Here is a 13830-nt window from a genome sequence, read left to right on the forward strand (position 1 = left end):
CTACAGAATCCTGTTTGGATAAATAATCACGATCAAGATTTATCCTCCTATTCATGACCAAACCGTCCCTTCCCAATATTTACAACTTCAATTTGCTCATCTATTACCAAAAGCAGTAACTTTATCACTAAAGATTATCACCTCTTTAGGCCACCTGTATCGGAAATCGTTTTTGAATAAAATTTCACTGACTGCCAATTTTTGTGCCTACTGATCATTGGCAAACTGGGACCATTATACAGATCCATTAAAAAAAAAAGAATCACCTGGTGGGAACTGATGCTCAGATAAGGATCATTTGAGCTGGGGTTAGCAGAAAAGCTTCAGGACAAAACAAAATATTGGACTGTGCACATAGTGAATGTGTGGCATCTTGCTGCACTGACAGACAGTGACTGCACTGGGTATGAGTGGGAACTTAATAATATGGGCAAATGTAGTAACCACATTGTTTTTTTCATGTGAAACGTTCATAAGAGTATATATCAATCATACCTTAATAAAAAATTACAGAAAAAAATGTATCATAAAAGAGGAGAGTTTAAGAGATGTAAAGAGCAATCAAATAAAATGCACGAATGTTGCATGGACCCTAATTTGAACAAACATTTATTTTTTTATGCTGCATTTGTGAGATACTTGGAGAAATGTGACCACTGATTGGCTATTGAATGTAATTAAAAATTGTCATTAATTTTAAATGCAAAAATATATATATACATTGGCCTGTGTGTGCCTTCAGATTACATACAGACCTCCCAAAATCTCAAATGGGTCTGGGTGGGTGATGAAACCCAGAATCGGGGGGTCTTCCCCCCATTTCATTCCACCCTACCTTCACAGCCAACTGTAAGCCAACTACTTACATGAGAGTGGCTAGAGATAGCACCTGAAGAGGGAAAGGATTACACTGGGAAAAGGTTTAAATCAAATAACTTCAAGCATCAAGAGCCTGCGCTCAGCCCCTAACCTCTCCCAATTTTTGGTTCACAAGTCAGAGTTCTTATCAAAAACAGTCAATGTGGTTTCAGTCAACCTGGTTTCTGGAAATAGACAAAACCTGAAAGGGAGAAGAAATTAGTACTGAACAAGCACAAGGTCATATCAAATGAAGAGAAAAGCTGGATCAAGCTTTGTCTGGCAAATCACAATACTAGAAAGGTCAAGAGGAGAGACAGGGGAGCACACTGGTCTGCAATGGGTGGCATCCTGCTCCCTCTAGGCAACTCTGATTATCAGTATCTTTTCTCTTGCTCTATTCCCAAATAATTGGGATGGCAAACAGCCCTAGTGAGCCCAGCCTTTTAACTCTCTGTGAATGTTACAGCAGGCGAGAAGAGAAAGCACTACTTTGAGACACCTGAACAGTAGAATACTTCTCAATCTTTTCCTTAAATGTCCCAAAGAATGACACTAAAATGGCTCTTTGTTCACTAAGAAACAATACATCTAAAATAAACCTTGCCCTGTATGAGGAACTGGGAAGGAGAAATAGCAATATATAAGCTTGCCTTTTCAGTTAGTATCAGAGGATACAAAATCTATTAGGGGTTAAATTTTTGAGCTATAGAATTATCAAGTAAAACTTCTCTTTAATCAGTAAAGCTTAAAAAAACCCTTTTCTCCTGGCAAACTACTTCTACAAGAGTGTTTTAACCCTCTCACACCCTTGCTTCTAACTTCCCCAGTGCTAACTCCCTTTCTATATATGCACAAAGGATTTTTTAAATGAAAATATAAAAAGCTAAACACCTATGCTCAAAATTCTACATGTAGGGAGAATTTACTTCATTTTAAGTAATGCTTTAACTAACTACATTTTAATGTTGGTTTTAGCATCCTGAAATGTGAAAAGAACTCTAAAATAAGAGCATTCACAAATAGCTAAAATGGGAGAGAGAGCTGGGGTGGCAAAAGGAAATTTGTCTCAAAACACTTTCAAAATTTCTTTATTCCACATCTATTTAACTGCAAAATATCTGAATCACGAAGGAAGAACCCACAGTAATACAGAACAGACTAAAGTCTGGGAGAAAGTGTCCATTTTCTTCCTAAAATAGCTTCACTGTTTCTAAACAATAGATTCTTAGCACTGTAAATAAAATCCATAGACCAAAAGCAAGTCTATGCAACCTCAAAACCAATGTAGTTTACTTTTTAGAAAGAAAAATCAGTCACAAAAATAACACAACAGACTTGAATATTCCTATGACTTGGGGTTATGCCTAGGAGGCAATCACTCACCACAAGGTTGCCCAACTAGGCCTAGCCCACTTCCCTGGGACCCATGTTGATAAAATCTATCCCTGTCCACCTTAATGGCAGAGCCGGTACATTCCTCAGCTCCAAAGTGACCTTTTAGAAATCCACAAACAGATTACATTCAAGGCTGAGGAATTAAGATATCAATAATGTACACTTCTCACCCATATATTTTCACCAAGCATTTTCTTAATTTAACAGACTTCAATGTACAAACATCTACCTGCTGGAGTGGATTCAAAGCAACAACCTCCAATAATTTCCAAGGTATGGCAAGTTTGGTTCTCTGGCAGACAGGGCAGAGATATTCATTAAGCAGCCACATATCCACCTAGTCCTATAAAGCTGGTTGAAGACGGGATGCAAAAATACCAGAATACACATTTCTACTCATTTTTTTTGTCTTACCAGGAAAAAAAAGCCTTTTGTTATAGATTTCATAATTTGCACAGCACCTGCATATAACTTAAAAGCAAACATGCATACACTGGGTATGCATGCCTGAAAAAGCTTAAGACTCTAGGAATGTAGAATAAAATGTATTGCGTCAATACCAGTACAATCCCCAAAAGTAACTTACTCAAAGATACAAGAATTCATTCCACAAGCAGGAAAGCACCATTCTCAAAGTCGCTTGTGGCTGATTTTTGGACAGTGATTCCTGGGAAAGGTTGAGTCCCCAAGCCTAGGAGGGATCAATCAATATTCAGGGTCAAACTGGGCTGGAATTCTAGAATTTATCTTCCCAGGCAGCCTTATTTTTTTAAAGCTCAACACAGGCTCCGAATATAAACTTTACCAGCCCCTGCCCCCCATATTCCATCCGGGAGACTCAGGAAAATCCCGCCCCCTGGCCTGCCTACTGGAAACATTGCCATCCTCCGGCGGGGCGGGACGGTCTAAAATGTTTCCCTGGGCCGAAGATGGCAACTGTGTCACCCCCGTCGGGCGCCCACCGCCAGGGCCTTTCCGGGGACCGGAACAAGCTCAGACCCCACTGGCTCCCCGCTACTTACAGAATCCCAATGCCCAGCCCTTTGATACACGACACACACCCTGGACTCCCCCGACATTTCTGCTCCCAATGTCTCCCCCAAGGCAGCAGCAGCAAGGGCTCACATCCTCTGAGCCGGTAACACAACATTGAAGAGCAGCCTGTGCCCGGCAGGAGCAACTCCCTTGCCTCGCTTACCTCCTGGACCTCATCAGTCAACCGCGCGTGGACCCTTCCCGGGGGGGCGCGGGGAGGAGCCCAGGGGGGGCCGCGGTGGGGGGGAAGCGGACCCTTCCCGGGGGGGAGCAGGGAGGGGCCCAGGGCGGGCCGGGGCAGTCTTCCGGGCCCTCTCTTGCCTCTCCCAGGCCCTAAATCCCACCCAGAATGTTCGCCGGGTCTGCAGGCCTTTTCAACTGACCATCGAGGCACCAAACTATCCAAAAAGCCCAATTACGTTGTCTCCGTGAGCTAATTATGAGATCGGGAGGAAACAACTCTTATCATTTCGTTAGAAAATACAACTCCCTCTGACTTTGAATTTACATCTTGAATGAAGAACTCAAAACACAACGAATCCTGAGGCGCCGTTTCCGGGGGCGTGAGGGGGGTGGGAGTTAAGGAAAGCGGTCTTGGGGCCAGGACCTTAAGGCTGCCTCCCGCACCCCTGGGGGCCCACTGTTGGAAGCACTGTAACAGCAAAGAAAAGCCTGGGTCCGGGCCTCCTTCCCAAGGTCAGGTGTCGTAACGCAAGGACGCCCTGAATTATTTAATGGAGCCTGTTGGCACCGGAGACAGGTCCGTAAAAGCAGCACATGCGAGAAACCGAGGTAGACTGTACATTCAGAAATACAGGTGGATGCAGGCTTTCAGTGTATCACAACTTAAGGAGAGCGAGCACCCTCACCTTCCTCTGTGCCCTGAGCTCCCATCCCAGGCAAGAAGTGCACGGCCTTTTGAAGGAACAATAGTCCAAAACTGTTAAATCACCTCCTTGTAAAGAAAAACGGCGCATTTAACCCACGGGGCACCCTATATGAGCCTGGTGCTTTCCTTCCCCATACTTGAGTCCTCTATTCACAGCACTAGTTTGTCACCTTAAAATTCAAATGGCCTAAAAGCGTCTAACCCCAGAATGAGTCTAAAAATTAGCTTCCAAGCTTTCTTCTTCAAACGAAAACCTAGGGAGGGGAAGTAGAATTTGGTTCAAACCTGACCAAATTTCATGTTTCTAAAGGACATTTAACTTAACAATGTAATACCTTAATATTTTTTGCCAAGCAACTTCAACCTAGCATCGCACATGTTAAGTTAACTTCCAGGACACCCAGGTACCTCCCAAGATGAGGGGAGAGGTTGCCTTCTCTGTTTACACTCCTCCACACCATTTGAATAGTTTGATAATTTAAGAAGTGTAGAAACATTTTACAAGTTCGGCCAACACTGAGCATCTACTGTTTTTGCCCAAATAAAACCTTCGTGGATCTTTAACTGGGAATATAAAGAAAACCTGACATTTAAACTCAATTGCTGGGAAGGAGGGTTCAGTCAGCGCCCCTCCCAGGAGGAAAAACGTGGCAAGTGAATTGGCTCCATCTTTCCATTCCTAGGATTCAGACTGGGAGCTCAATCATTCATTTTTCTAAAAGTGATGAAAGAACACACTAGCAACATTTGAATATGAAAATAAACTTTTAAGATGAGTCCATTCAAAGCTTTAAACACTAAGTAAAGCAGTAAGTGCCCCCTAGCTTCATACCTGGAAGAACATTTTTTAAACGAGGCGCCCAAAGCAAGTAGATGAGAAATTCAACTTTTTCCCAGTAGGAGAAGCCACATCCAAAGGCCATCAGGCAATAGCTCCACCCTCCTCCCCAAATTAACAGGTTGGGAGCAGAAAGGGCTGCGCAGTGCGAACCTCAGCCGTGCTCGGAACCAACGCTGCCCTTCCATCTCGCAGCAACTCCCACGAGAATTTTTAAAGCTGCTGCCATCTCCTGCTTTCCCAATGCAAAGACCACATTGATTAAACACACCAAATCCCACGGGACTACAGGTAGCTCGCAGTCACCAACCTTCGGCAGAACCTGCTCCTCAAATTTCTGACCCCTTCCTGTAATAGGGACGGGTGAGTGGAAAGTGTCACGCGGTGTGAAAAGCAAGAACGGTTTATTCGACAGAGAAATCAAGCCAAAAGGCTGTTGTGTACCCTGGGTTCGAGTCGCGTACACATGTGTCTGCTCCTTCTCCAAGGCAGAGTGGGGCGGGGACACCCAACCAGGGAAACTGGTTCCGGTAAGGATCGAAGCCGCGGCTGGACGGGGCAGCCCAAGGCTCCCAGATGGCTGAGGGCAATGGGCAAGGTCCCCCGACTGCGCTTCCCTCACAAGGACGCACGCGGAAGACTGGTCTCCACAAACACGCGTTCCTAACCCACCCGCAGGCAGCTTCCTGGCTCACGCCCTAGCCCAAAACAACAATCTACGTGTCTTAGAAACAAACAAGAGAAAATAAAAGGAGATCCCTCGGCACGTTGGGGAAGCCTCCGGTGCGCCCGCAGGAAACCACATCTACATAGGGACACGACACAACAACACAACACAACACACACACACTACCACATCTACATAGGGACACAACACAACACAACACAACACACACACACACACACACACACACTTCCATGTCGGTTGTCTTTTAACATGCACGTTTTATGCAAAAGAAACGGGGAAATACAGTCCCCGAAGGGGCTGAGGTGTCCTCAAACCCCGGCAACCATCGGGGAACGAGGGAAAACACACACTTAGACCAGATCCACAAAGACACACATATCCTTTCTCCTCTCGCTGCACTGGACACAACGGTTGCCACGTCTGCCACACAGAGAATTAGATACGTAAAAAGGAGGGACTCCCACGCCTCTAACTTCTGGGATCCGTTGGGTCCCAAACACAGAAGCCATACATTCTACACACAGACTTCCCACGTCATGATCCACACAGTGACAGCTGCCACGTAACTAAAAGAACACCACGAAATCCAGAAAGGAGGACCCCCTCCCCCCACGCTTTGGGACCGGTCCGGAGGACGGGACTTCGCGGGTGCCCGCAGTGACCCGGCGGCCAACCCCACCCCGCCCGGGGTGGCTCCCTCGGTGCGCCCACACTCACCTCGTCGTCGTGGTGCTGGCAGAAGCCGAGGCGCTCGGGGAACACCGAGAGAATGGAGAAGGGCGCGCCGGCGAAGGGCTGCCCGAGTCCGAGCTGCTGCGCCGCGGCGGCGGCGGCGGCGGGGCCCGAAGGGCCACGCTCGATGTAGTGGTCTTTGGTGAGGCGCACGCGCTGATGCGCGCGGACACAGTTGTCGCACAGGTGCTCCTGGCAATCGAGGCAGCGCGACGAAGCCGCGTTGCCCTCGTCGCAGGAGCTGCAGCCATGAGGCCGGCGCAACAGCAGCGCCGACGGAGATGCCGCCGGGGCTCCGGGCGCGGAGCGGGAGGGCGCGGGAGGCGGCGGCGCCTGCGGGAGTGGCGGCGGCGCTGAGGCGGCCGCTCGCGGGTGCGCGGGGTGGCGATGGTTGCTGTGGCCGCCCGCACCCGCAGGGGCGCCGGCACGCCCGTTCTTAGGCGGCGGCTCGTCGGCCGTGGCCACCACGGCGTCGAGCAGGTTGCTGAGCAGGAAGGCAGACGAGGGCAGCGCGTCCATGCCCGCCGCCTCGGCCAGCACCACTTTCTGGTCGCACACCGGGCAGCGCAGTTTGAGTGGCTCTCCCGGCGCGCTACCGCCCGCCGCTGGCAGCCGGTGCGCCTCGAGGCACGGGCGGCAGAAGGCGTGCAGGCAGGGCAGAACGTGCAGGCGGCGCGCCGCGGCTCCGGGGCCCCCGCCGCCCCCGCCCGACGACGTGGACGTCTGCGAGGACGACGACGACGCGGACGAGTTGGAGGAGAGCGGCGCCGGCGAGCCGCACATCTCCTTACACAGCAGGCAGATCTGGAAGTCGGTCTCAGGGAACGAAGCCATTTGCAAGCGGGTCCGGAGGAGGAAGGAGACCGGGGAGGAAGAGGAGGAGGAGGAGGGAGCGGACGAGGTGGAGGGGGAGGGAGCCTAAGACTCACTCAGCAAAAGGCATCGATTAGGCCTGCAATCCGGGAGTCGGCACCGGAGAGGCGCGGCTCGGGCGCTGCCACCCCCGACGCTGCGGGCATTAAATGCCACTGTCCAGAGGCGACAGAGATTCCTCCCGGAGGACGTGGGGGCTGCGTGCCTCCCAAAGCGGGAGCGCCCGAACAAGTCCCGACACGCGACGAGCGAGCGGGGGCAGGGAGGTCAGAGGGCTCCCTGGAGCGGCTGGAGTTTAGCTTCTCGGTAGCCGTCTCGCTAATCGAAGGAAGGCCCCCAAAGCGGAGTCCGCTGTGCAATCCCAGTTCCAGCGGGAGAAGCAGAATTTGGTTCGACGAGTGTTTGGTGTGTTGCTTTTCTCTGGCCAGATTTACTTCGTCTCTTCTTGGGGGAGGTAGACTCCCCAAAGTAGTAACGGCGTGTGCAGCGCGACACCAAGTCCGTGTCCCGCCGCGCGACGCCGGCAGTCCCGGCGCATGACGCGGCGGCCAGGGGCTCCCGGGTGGCCCGGCTTGCTGTGCTCGGGGCTGGCTCTCGGCGGGCGCGGCCTCCCCTGCAGGGCGCTGGGCCCTGCCGCAGCTGTAGCTCGTGGGGGCCCGGGCCGGGCCGCACGCGTGTAGTACGCACGCGCGCCCCACGCGCCTCGCCTCTCCCGCGCGCCCGCCGATCCCCGCCGCGGCTGCCGGCGCTTAACACGCACGCGCGCCCCGCGCGGCCCGGGGCCCTCGCGCCCCCGCCCCGCCGGGCCCGGGCGCCTCCCGCGCACTCCTTCCCCTCGGGTTCAGCAGCGCTGCAGCGCGGGGCTGTAGGTCCCCGCGGGCCGCCCTGAATTATTCATCAGCAGGAAGATATTAGATGTACCCGCTGCCCGCTCCGCGCGAGCCGTCGTGCAATGCTATCCGAGCTCCGCGCGCGCCCCGCGCCCCTCCTCCTCTTCACGTCCGTCCTCTCTGAAACCTTGGCAGCGAAGGGGGATCACATTTCCTTTGTCATCGGGCCATTTCGCCCTCGCCTTGGTCCCCCCTCCGGTCCCGAGTTGCAGGGACGGAGCCTTCTCCGGGGCGCGCTGGAATCAGTGGAACCGGCAACGGCCCAGAGCGGTGAGCTGGGGAGCCGCGTGGCCAACAACGCCGGCCCGCGCCCGCTTCATCTTCCTTCTGAAGCGCGTCACCGAGCAGGACTCGGGTGGCCCCGGCCGCGCCGCGCCTACCCGCCTTCGCTCGCGCCGGGCGCTCTGGTCTCCTGGGGCTTTGCTCAACTCCCCCAATTCGGGTTGCCGGCGTGCACGCGCGCGCGTGCCCCCTCTTTCTCTGGTTTGCCGCCTCTTCCTCCTCCGTCCCCTCCTCCTCCTCCTCCTTCTCTCAGAACGTTGGTTATTGGGACTGATCGGAATTCGGAATCCTTTTAATCTCTAAAGGAGCAAACTCACTTCCGCCCGAGTGCTGGGAGGGGGCTGGGGGAGGGGACACAGGGCAGGGGGTTCCAGGCAAACAGGAAACATTAGCCCTCGGCACGGCTCGCTTTGTGTGCTCCCTCCTCCCTCCTCCCTCCAACCTCCTCCCTCCTCCGGGCCGCTAGGGAGATGAACGCCCCCAGGCTTCAGTGTGACGACCTTTGAAACCTTCCGAGCGAGGAGCTGAGAGCGACTCTTCCGTTTATTTAAAAAAGAAAAGATTTCATTCTGAAACCTGGTTCAACAGAAGCAGCTATCCACTGCCCGAGATTTGGGTTTCCCTCCACCTTTTTTTTTTCTCCTACGTTTTCTTAAGGACTCTGCCTAATCTGTGAGCAACACCAAAACATCAAGCAATTGTGTGCAGTTGGATACGTGGAATTAAACGAATATAATTCTGATACGCGGGAGGGGCCAGTTTCCTTTTGAGCTTTAATGAGAGGGTGGAAGCAGAGAGCAGCTGGTCCGGGGAGGCTAGCCGGGTGACGGCCCGCGGCCATCTGGGTGGTGCCCGAGGCTGCTTGGGCCTCTGGGAGAAGAACTTTCTTGGCGCTGGAAAAAGACTGATTGGAAGAGCGGAGAGGGCCACACACCAAGATTTAGAGAGTATCTGGTCTCGAGGCCAGAGGGTGGAAAAATTTGTCCCCCTATTAACACTATCAAGCTGCTAGTGACATCTCTAGTCCTACTTATGCCGGCAACAACCTGGATCAATCGCAAAAACATCATGTTAGGAGAAAGAAGCCAAACACAAAAATTTGAGTTCATACTAGGTGATCACTGAAAATTCTAGAATGGGCAAAACTAAGCTATGGGGATAGGAAAAGTACCTTTGGGTTTGAGGGAGTGTTGACCTCGAAGGGCATGCGGGGACCTGGGGGAATGAAATAGGAATGCGTTGGTGTGTGCATTTGTCAAAACTTGCTGTGCAAAAGTTCACTGTGTGTAAATATAGTTCAATAAAAAGAAAAAACTGGTGTCCTACCTGAACAACCATACCTCCATCGTAAAGATGCAAAAGTATATAAACAGCTCCAGCTCCTCCTCTGAATTTCTTCACCAGCATTCAGGGAGTTTTCCAGGGAAAAATCAATCTTGGAAAGAGCCCATTAGTCAACCTTGCTAGGCAAATGCGCTGAAGGCCCCAGGCTGCAGAAATACCTCCCAAACAAGACCAAGCCACTGTGGGGCCCAAGTGCTGCCCTGCCATGGGGAAGGCTTCCAGGTCGAGGAAGAGCCTGGCAGTGCCACTAGGAAGGCTCAGGTCCTCAGCTCCTGAAGCGAATCCAAGCCCAGGGAACATTCCCTGAGATGTGTGAGGAATGCAACAATTGTTTATCAAAACCAAAACATGTCAGTTATCTCAATAAAACAGGAAGAAAAAAAAACAGTGCTCTTTTGCCAGTGAAAAAGAAGTAAATACTTTATACTTTAAAAATTAGAGAGGAGCTTCTAATGCTACCATCTATGGCCAATGTGAGTTTCCGCCATATTTGAGACCTACAGGTAAACATGTACACTCACACTTGAATCTACGCTCGACCATATCGGACCTTGCTCCAGAGATGGTGTACGCATTGGTTTGGTTTGTTTTCTTTTCCTTTCTTTGATTGTTTTTATTTTATTTTTTAATTTTTAAACAAAAAGCAAGAGGAAAACAGATGCGGAAAGGAAGATGACCCCAGAAGGTCAGAAAAGGGATGGGCCAGCCCTGTTGTCCCCTTGTGGGTTGGCCCCACCCACAAGCATCTAAAAGGGCTAAAAAAAAAAAACCGGGGTGGCGTGGGGGGAGGAGTGAGGGAGGGGGTAAAAGGCTCAACAGTCCTCCGGGTCCTAAAGCTCTAAAATAATATTGCAAGTGGAGAACAGAGATGAAAGGTCAGCTGACATGGAGGAGCAGGAAGGCTGTAACTCCAGAAAGAGGAATCAAACTTGACAGCGGTTGGTGGGTTAGTTTCCTGGGGACAATTGCACAGAATAAGTCAAAAAGAAAAGAAGAAAGAAAGAGAAGAAAATGCATTTTGATTTCTCGTCGTGAAATAGCTTCCTTTTCTTTCGAGGATTGACAGGACATTGCCAGGAAACGGGACTGCCATGTAAATTGTTAAATTAGCACATGCCTGATTTCCATTCAGACAGTTTACCATAGGAAAGAGAGAAGTCTTTAAAGCAGCTAATTTAACCCCAATTGTATAGAAATAGTTATGAGTTTTTTAACATATGGTATAGTGAGAAAGAACGAATTAGGATTAGACTCAAATGAGGCTCTACCTAATGCGAGAGAGGAATGAGAGATACGTATCCAGAGAAAAGGCCAAGGACAGTCCCCAGCTATAAACGTGTATTAAATTTTTCATTGCCATCCTGGCTAATAAACACCCTTTCTTAGCAAGGGAGAAGCAAGTAGCCTTCCAGTTCTCCCCCAACTAGCTAACATTGGAAAGGAGTATATATATATGCCTTCTGGAATCCTGAAAATAAATCATTTGTGTTTTAATAAGTAACCATTTTTGAAAAGAAACCAGTCCTAAAATTATTCAGGCAGTAAATCTGTATTCCTTCTCAAATTCGTCTGTAACCTTATCTCATTTTCAAAGATGACTAGCCCCTGCCGCTCTCCCTGACCTGGAATTGGGGTTTAGGCGACATTCCCATCAGAGCAACTTGCGTCAGCTTTTTCCATCTGATCCTCTAATTAAATATTTGATGCACCCACTTGTTGTGATGTCATAATTGCACCTTTCACCATCGTCCTCTGAGTGCATGCCCATAATTTTTAAATACATAAATCACCAGAGTATCCTTTTTAAACATTAAGCAAACACTACCTCACAATTATTGTTTGAACTAATGTGGGGTGGAGGTCGCGGATTACCAGCCTAACGCGACCATTGAATCTTTGCCTGCATCCTGCCAGTTGAGGGCGGATGGAGTTCTACACACCAAACTCTTGACTCTACCCTGACTCTGGCCTGAGAATCATTAACAAGTGTGTCAGCGGCTTTCAACAACCCGGAGTTCAGAATGGGAGCAGGTCAGATGAAATAATGTAAGCTCTAGTCACCTAGAACTTTACTGACTACAGTAGAGAAACTTGAACTGCACATATGTTGTAAAAGTCAACATCCAGCTTTGGTAGTTAAAAGCAGTTCAAGGCTCAGTTCTGGTTATATCCAGCGCCACCACTCAACTGTGTGACCTTAGGCAGGTTACTTAACCTCTCTGTGCCTCAAATTTCTCATGCCTATGACAGGACTGGTGCAAGTACCTAGCTCATTAGGATTAAATGTTCCACTAAATGTACAGTGCTCAGTATATCAGAATCATATGTAAGTACTGGAGCATGCATTTTAATATTAGCCTTTTGTTTTTATTACAGTTACTTGGCAGAGTGGTTTGCAAACTGCCTGCCTACCCCTTTAAGGTGTTGTTGCCTGGTCACTACTCTCCACTGGACCTCACATCCCCTCCAGAATAGAGGTACCATCTGCCTCCTGTCACTCAGCTCAAGACCCCACAGTGACTGCCTTTGGCCGCCATGTTTAACCTACACTCTTAGCCTTGATTTCTAAAATGAAACGTGTCTTTCATAACAAGGAGGCAAACAACTATAAGTTGATTTTAAAATAAATATTGCAGAAAACCAAAAGACATATAAATCAGTACATACTGTTAAGACTGACCAGTTCTTCCTCCAAATGCACTCTCATTTTGTAGCTGAAAGACAATGCCATTTAAGTTAGCCCTGCTTCAGCCTACCCCTGACCCTCCCTCATTCCACCAGCTCCAGACTTCAAGGGCTCCCTCTGGCTTTAAAAAGTTAACTCAAACTGCTTAACCTGGTGGCCCAGGGCCTCTCTGTTCTGTCCCAAATCTCCCTTTCCATAACTGCTCTGCACAAGCCCTGCCCACCACCCACATACAACCAAACTCAACTGCTCAGGACCCATCGTGTCTTCTGCCTGGGCTGTTCTGACCCAGCCTCTCCCAGTTTCCAGGGCTTCCATGAGGTGGGCTCTACCACCCCTGCCCCAGAGTCTGGCTGACAGGAAGCTGCTTTGGCCAAAAGAGTATGGCAGAAGTGAGCCTCTGCCCCATATTTAAGAGAACTGGCACCTTCCCCCTTGGCCTCTTGAAGCCTGAGTCACCACATAAGAAGGCTGACATCCCTCCTAGAGAGATCACATGGAGAAGGAAAGGGGCCCTTTTGAGCCAGCCTCCCAGCCAACCCTGCCAAGGTGTCAGGCATGAATGAAGCCATCTCGGGTCCTCCACACCATCGCAGCCTGAATGCCAGCGAGCCAGTGCCACGGGACATCACTCAGCTGAGCCAGCTGGAATTCCTGATCCACATAATTTTGAAATACAATGAAATGTGGTTGTTGTTTTCAGCCACTAAATTTTGGGGTCCTTTGTTACTCAGCAATAGCTAACTGGAATATACCCACTCTGACCTCTTTTATATTCTCTACCAGATTAATGCCCCTAAGGCTCTTTCTTTTAAATAAGATAAGTGACATGCAATAAATTGCATATATTTAAAGTACACAATTTGATAAGCTTTGATAAATGGATACCCCCATAAAACCATCACCCCACCAAGAGAATGATATATTTCACCTCCAAAAGTTTTCTGGGGCCCCTTGAAAATCCCTCCAGTCACCCTTTCCCCAGACAACCATGGTTTGCTTTCTATCACTGTACATCAGTATTTGCATTTTCTAGGGTTTTATATAAATGGAACCATACAATATGTATTCTTTTGTACAATTTGTACTTTTTTGGGGGGAGACTCTGGCTTCTTAATTCAGCCATGAGATTCATCCATGTTTTTGCATGGATCAGTAATTTGTTTCTTTTCATTGCTGAGTAGCATTCCGCAGTACAGATGCCCTACAGTTTGCAGATCCATTCACCTGCTGCTGGTCTTCTGGGTTGTTTTCAAGTTTCAGCTACTACAAATAAAGATACTACGAACATTCACATCCAAGTCTTTGTCTAAACAA

General features: G+C 49.5%; 1 protein-coding gene across 1 annotated transcript in view; it reads right to left on the minus strand.

The window, feature by feature from the left end:
- TRIM71 (tripartite motif containing 71) overlaps window positions 1–7272 on the minus strand; it is a 73508-nt gene extending 66236 nt beyond the window's left edge. Inside the window, exon 1 of the mRNA XM_036892108.2 lies at window positions 6424–7272. Coding sequence (XP_036748003.1) covers window positions 6424–7272 — 849 coding nt within the window. The remainder of the gene's footprint in view (window positions 1–6423) is intronic.
- Window positions 7273–13830: the final 6558 nt, after the last annotated feature.

This window comes from Manis pentadactyla, chromosome 14, assembly GCF_030020395.1.
Source record: "Manis pentadactyla isolate mManPen7 chromosome 14, mManPen7.hap1, whole genome shotgun sequence".
In the NCBI taxonomy this organism is placed as follows: Eukaryota; Metazoa; Chordata; class Mammalia; order Pholidota; family Manidae; genus Manis; species Manis pentadactyla.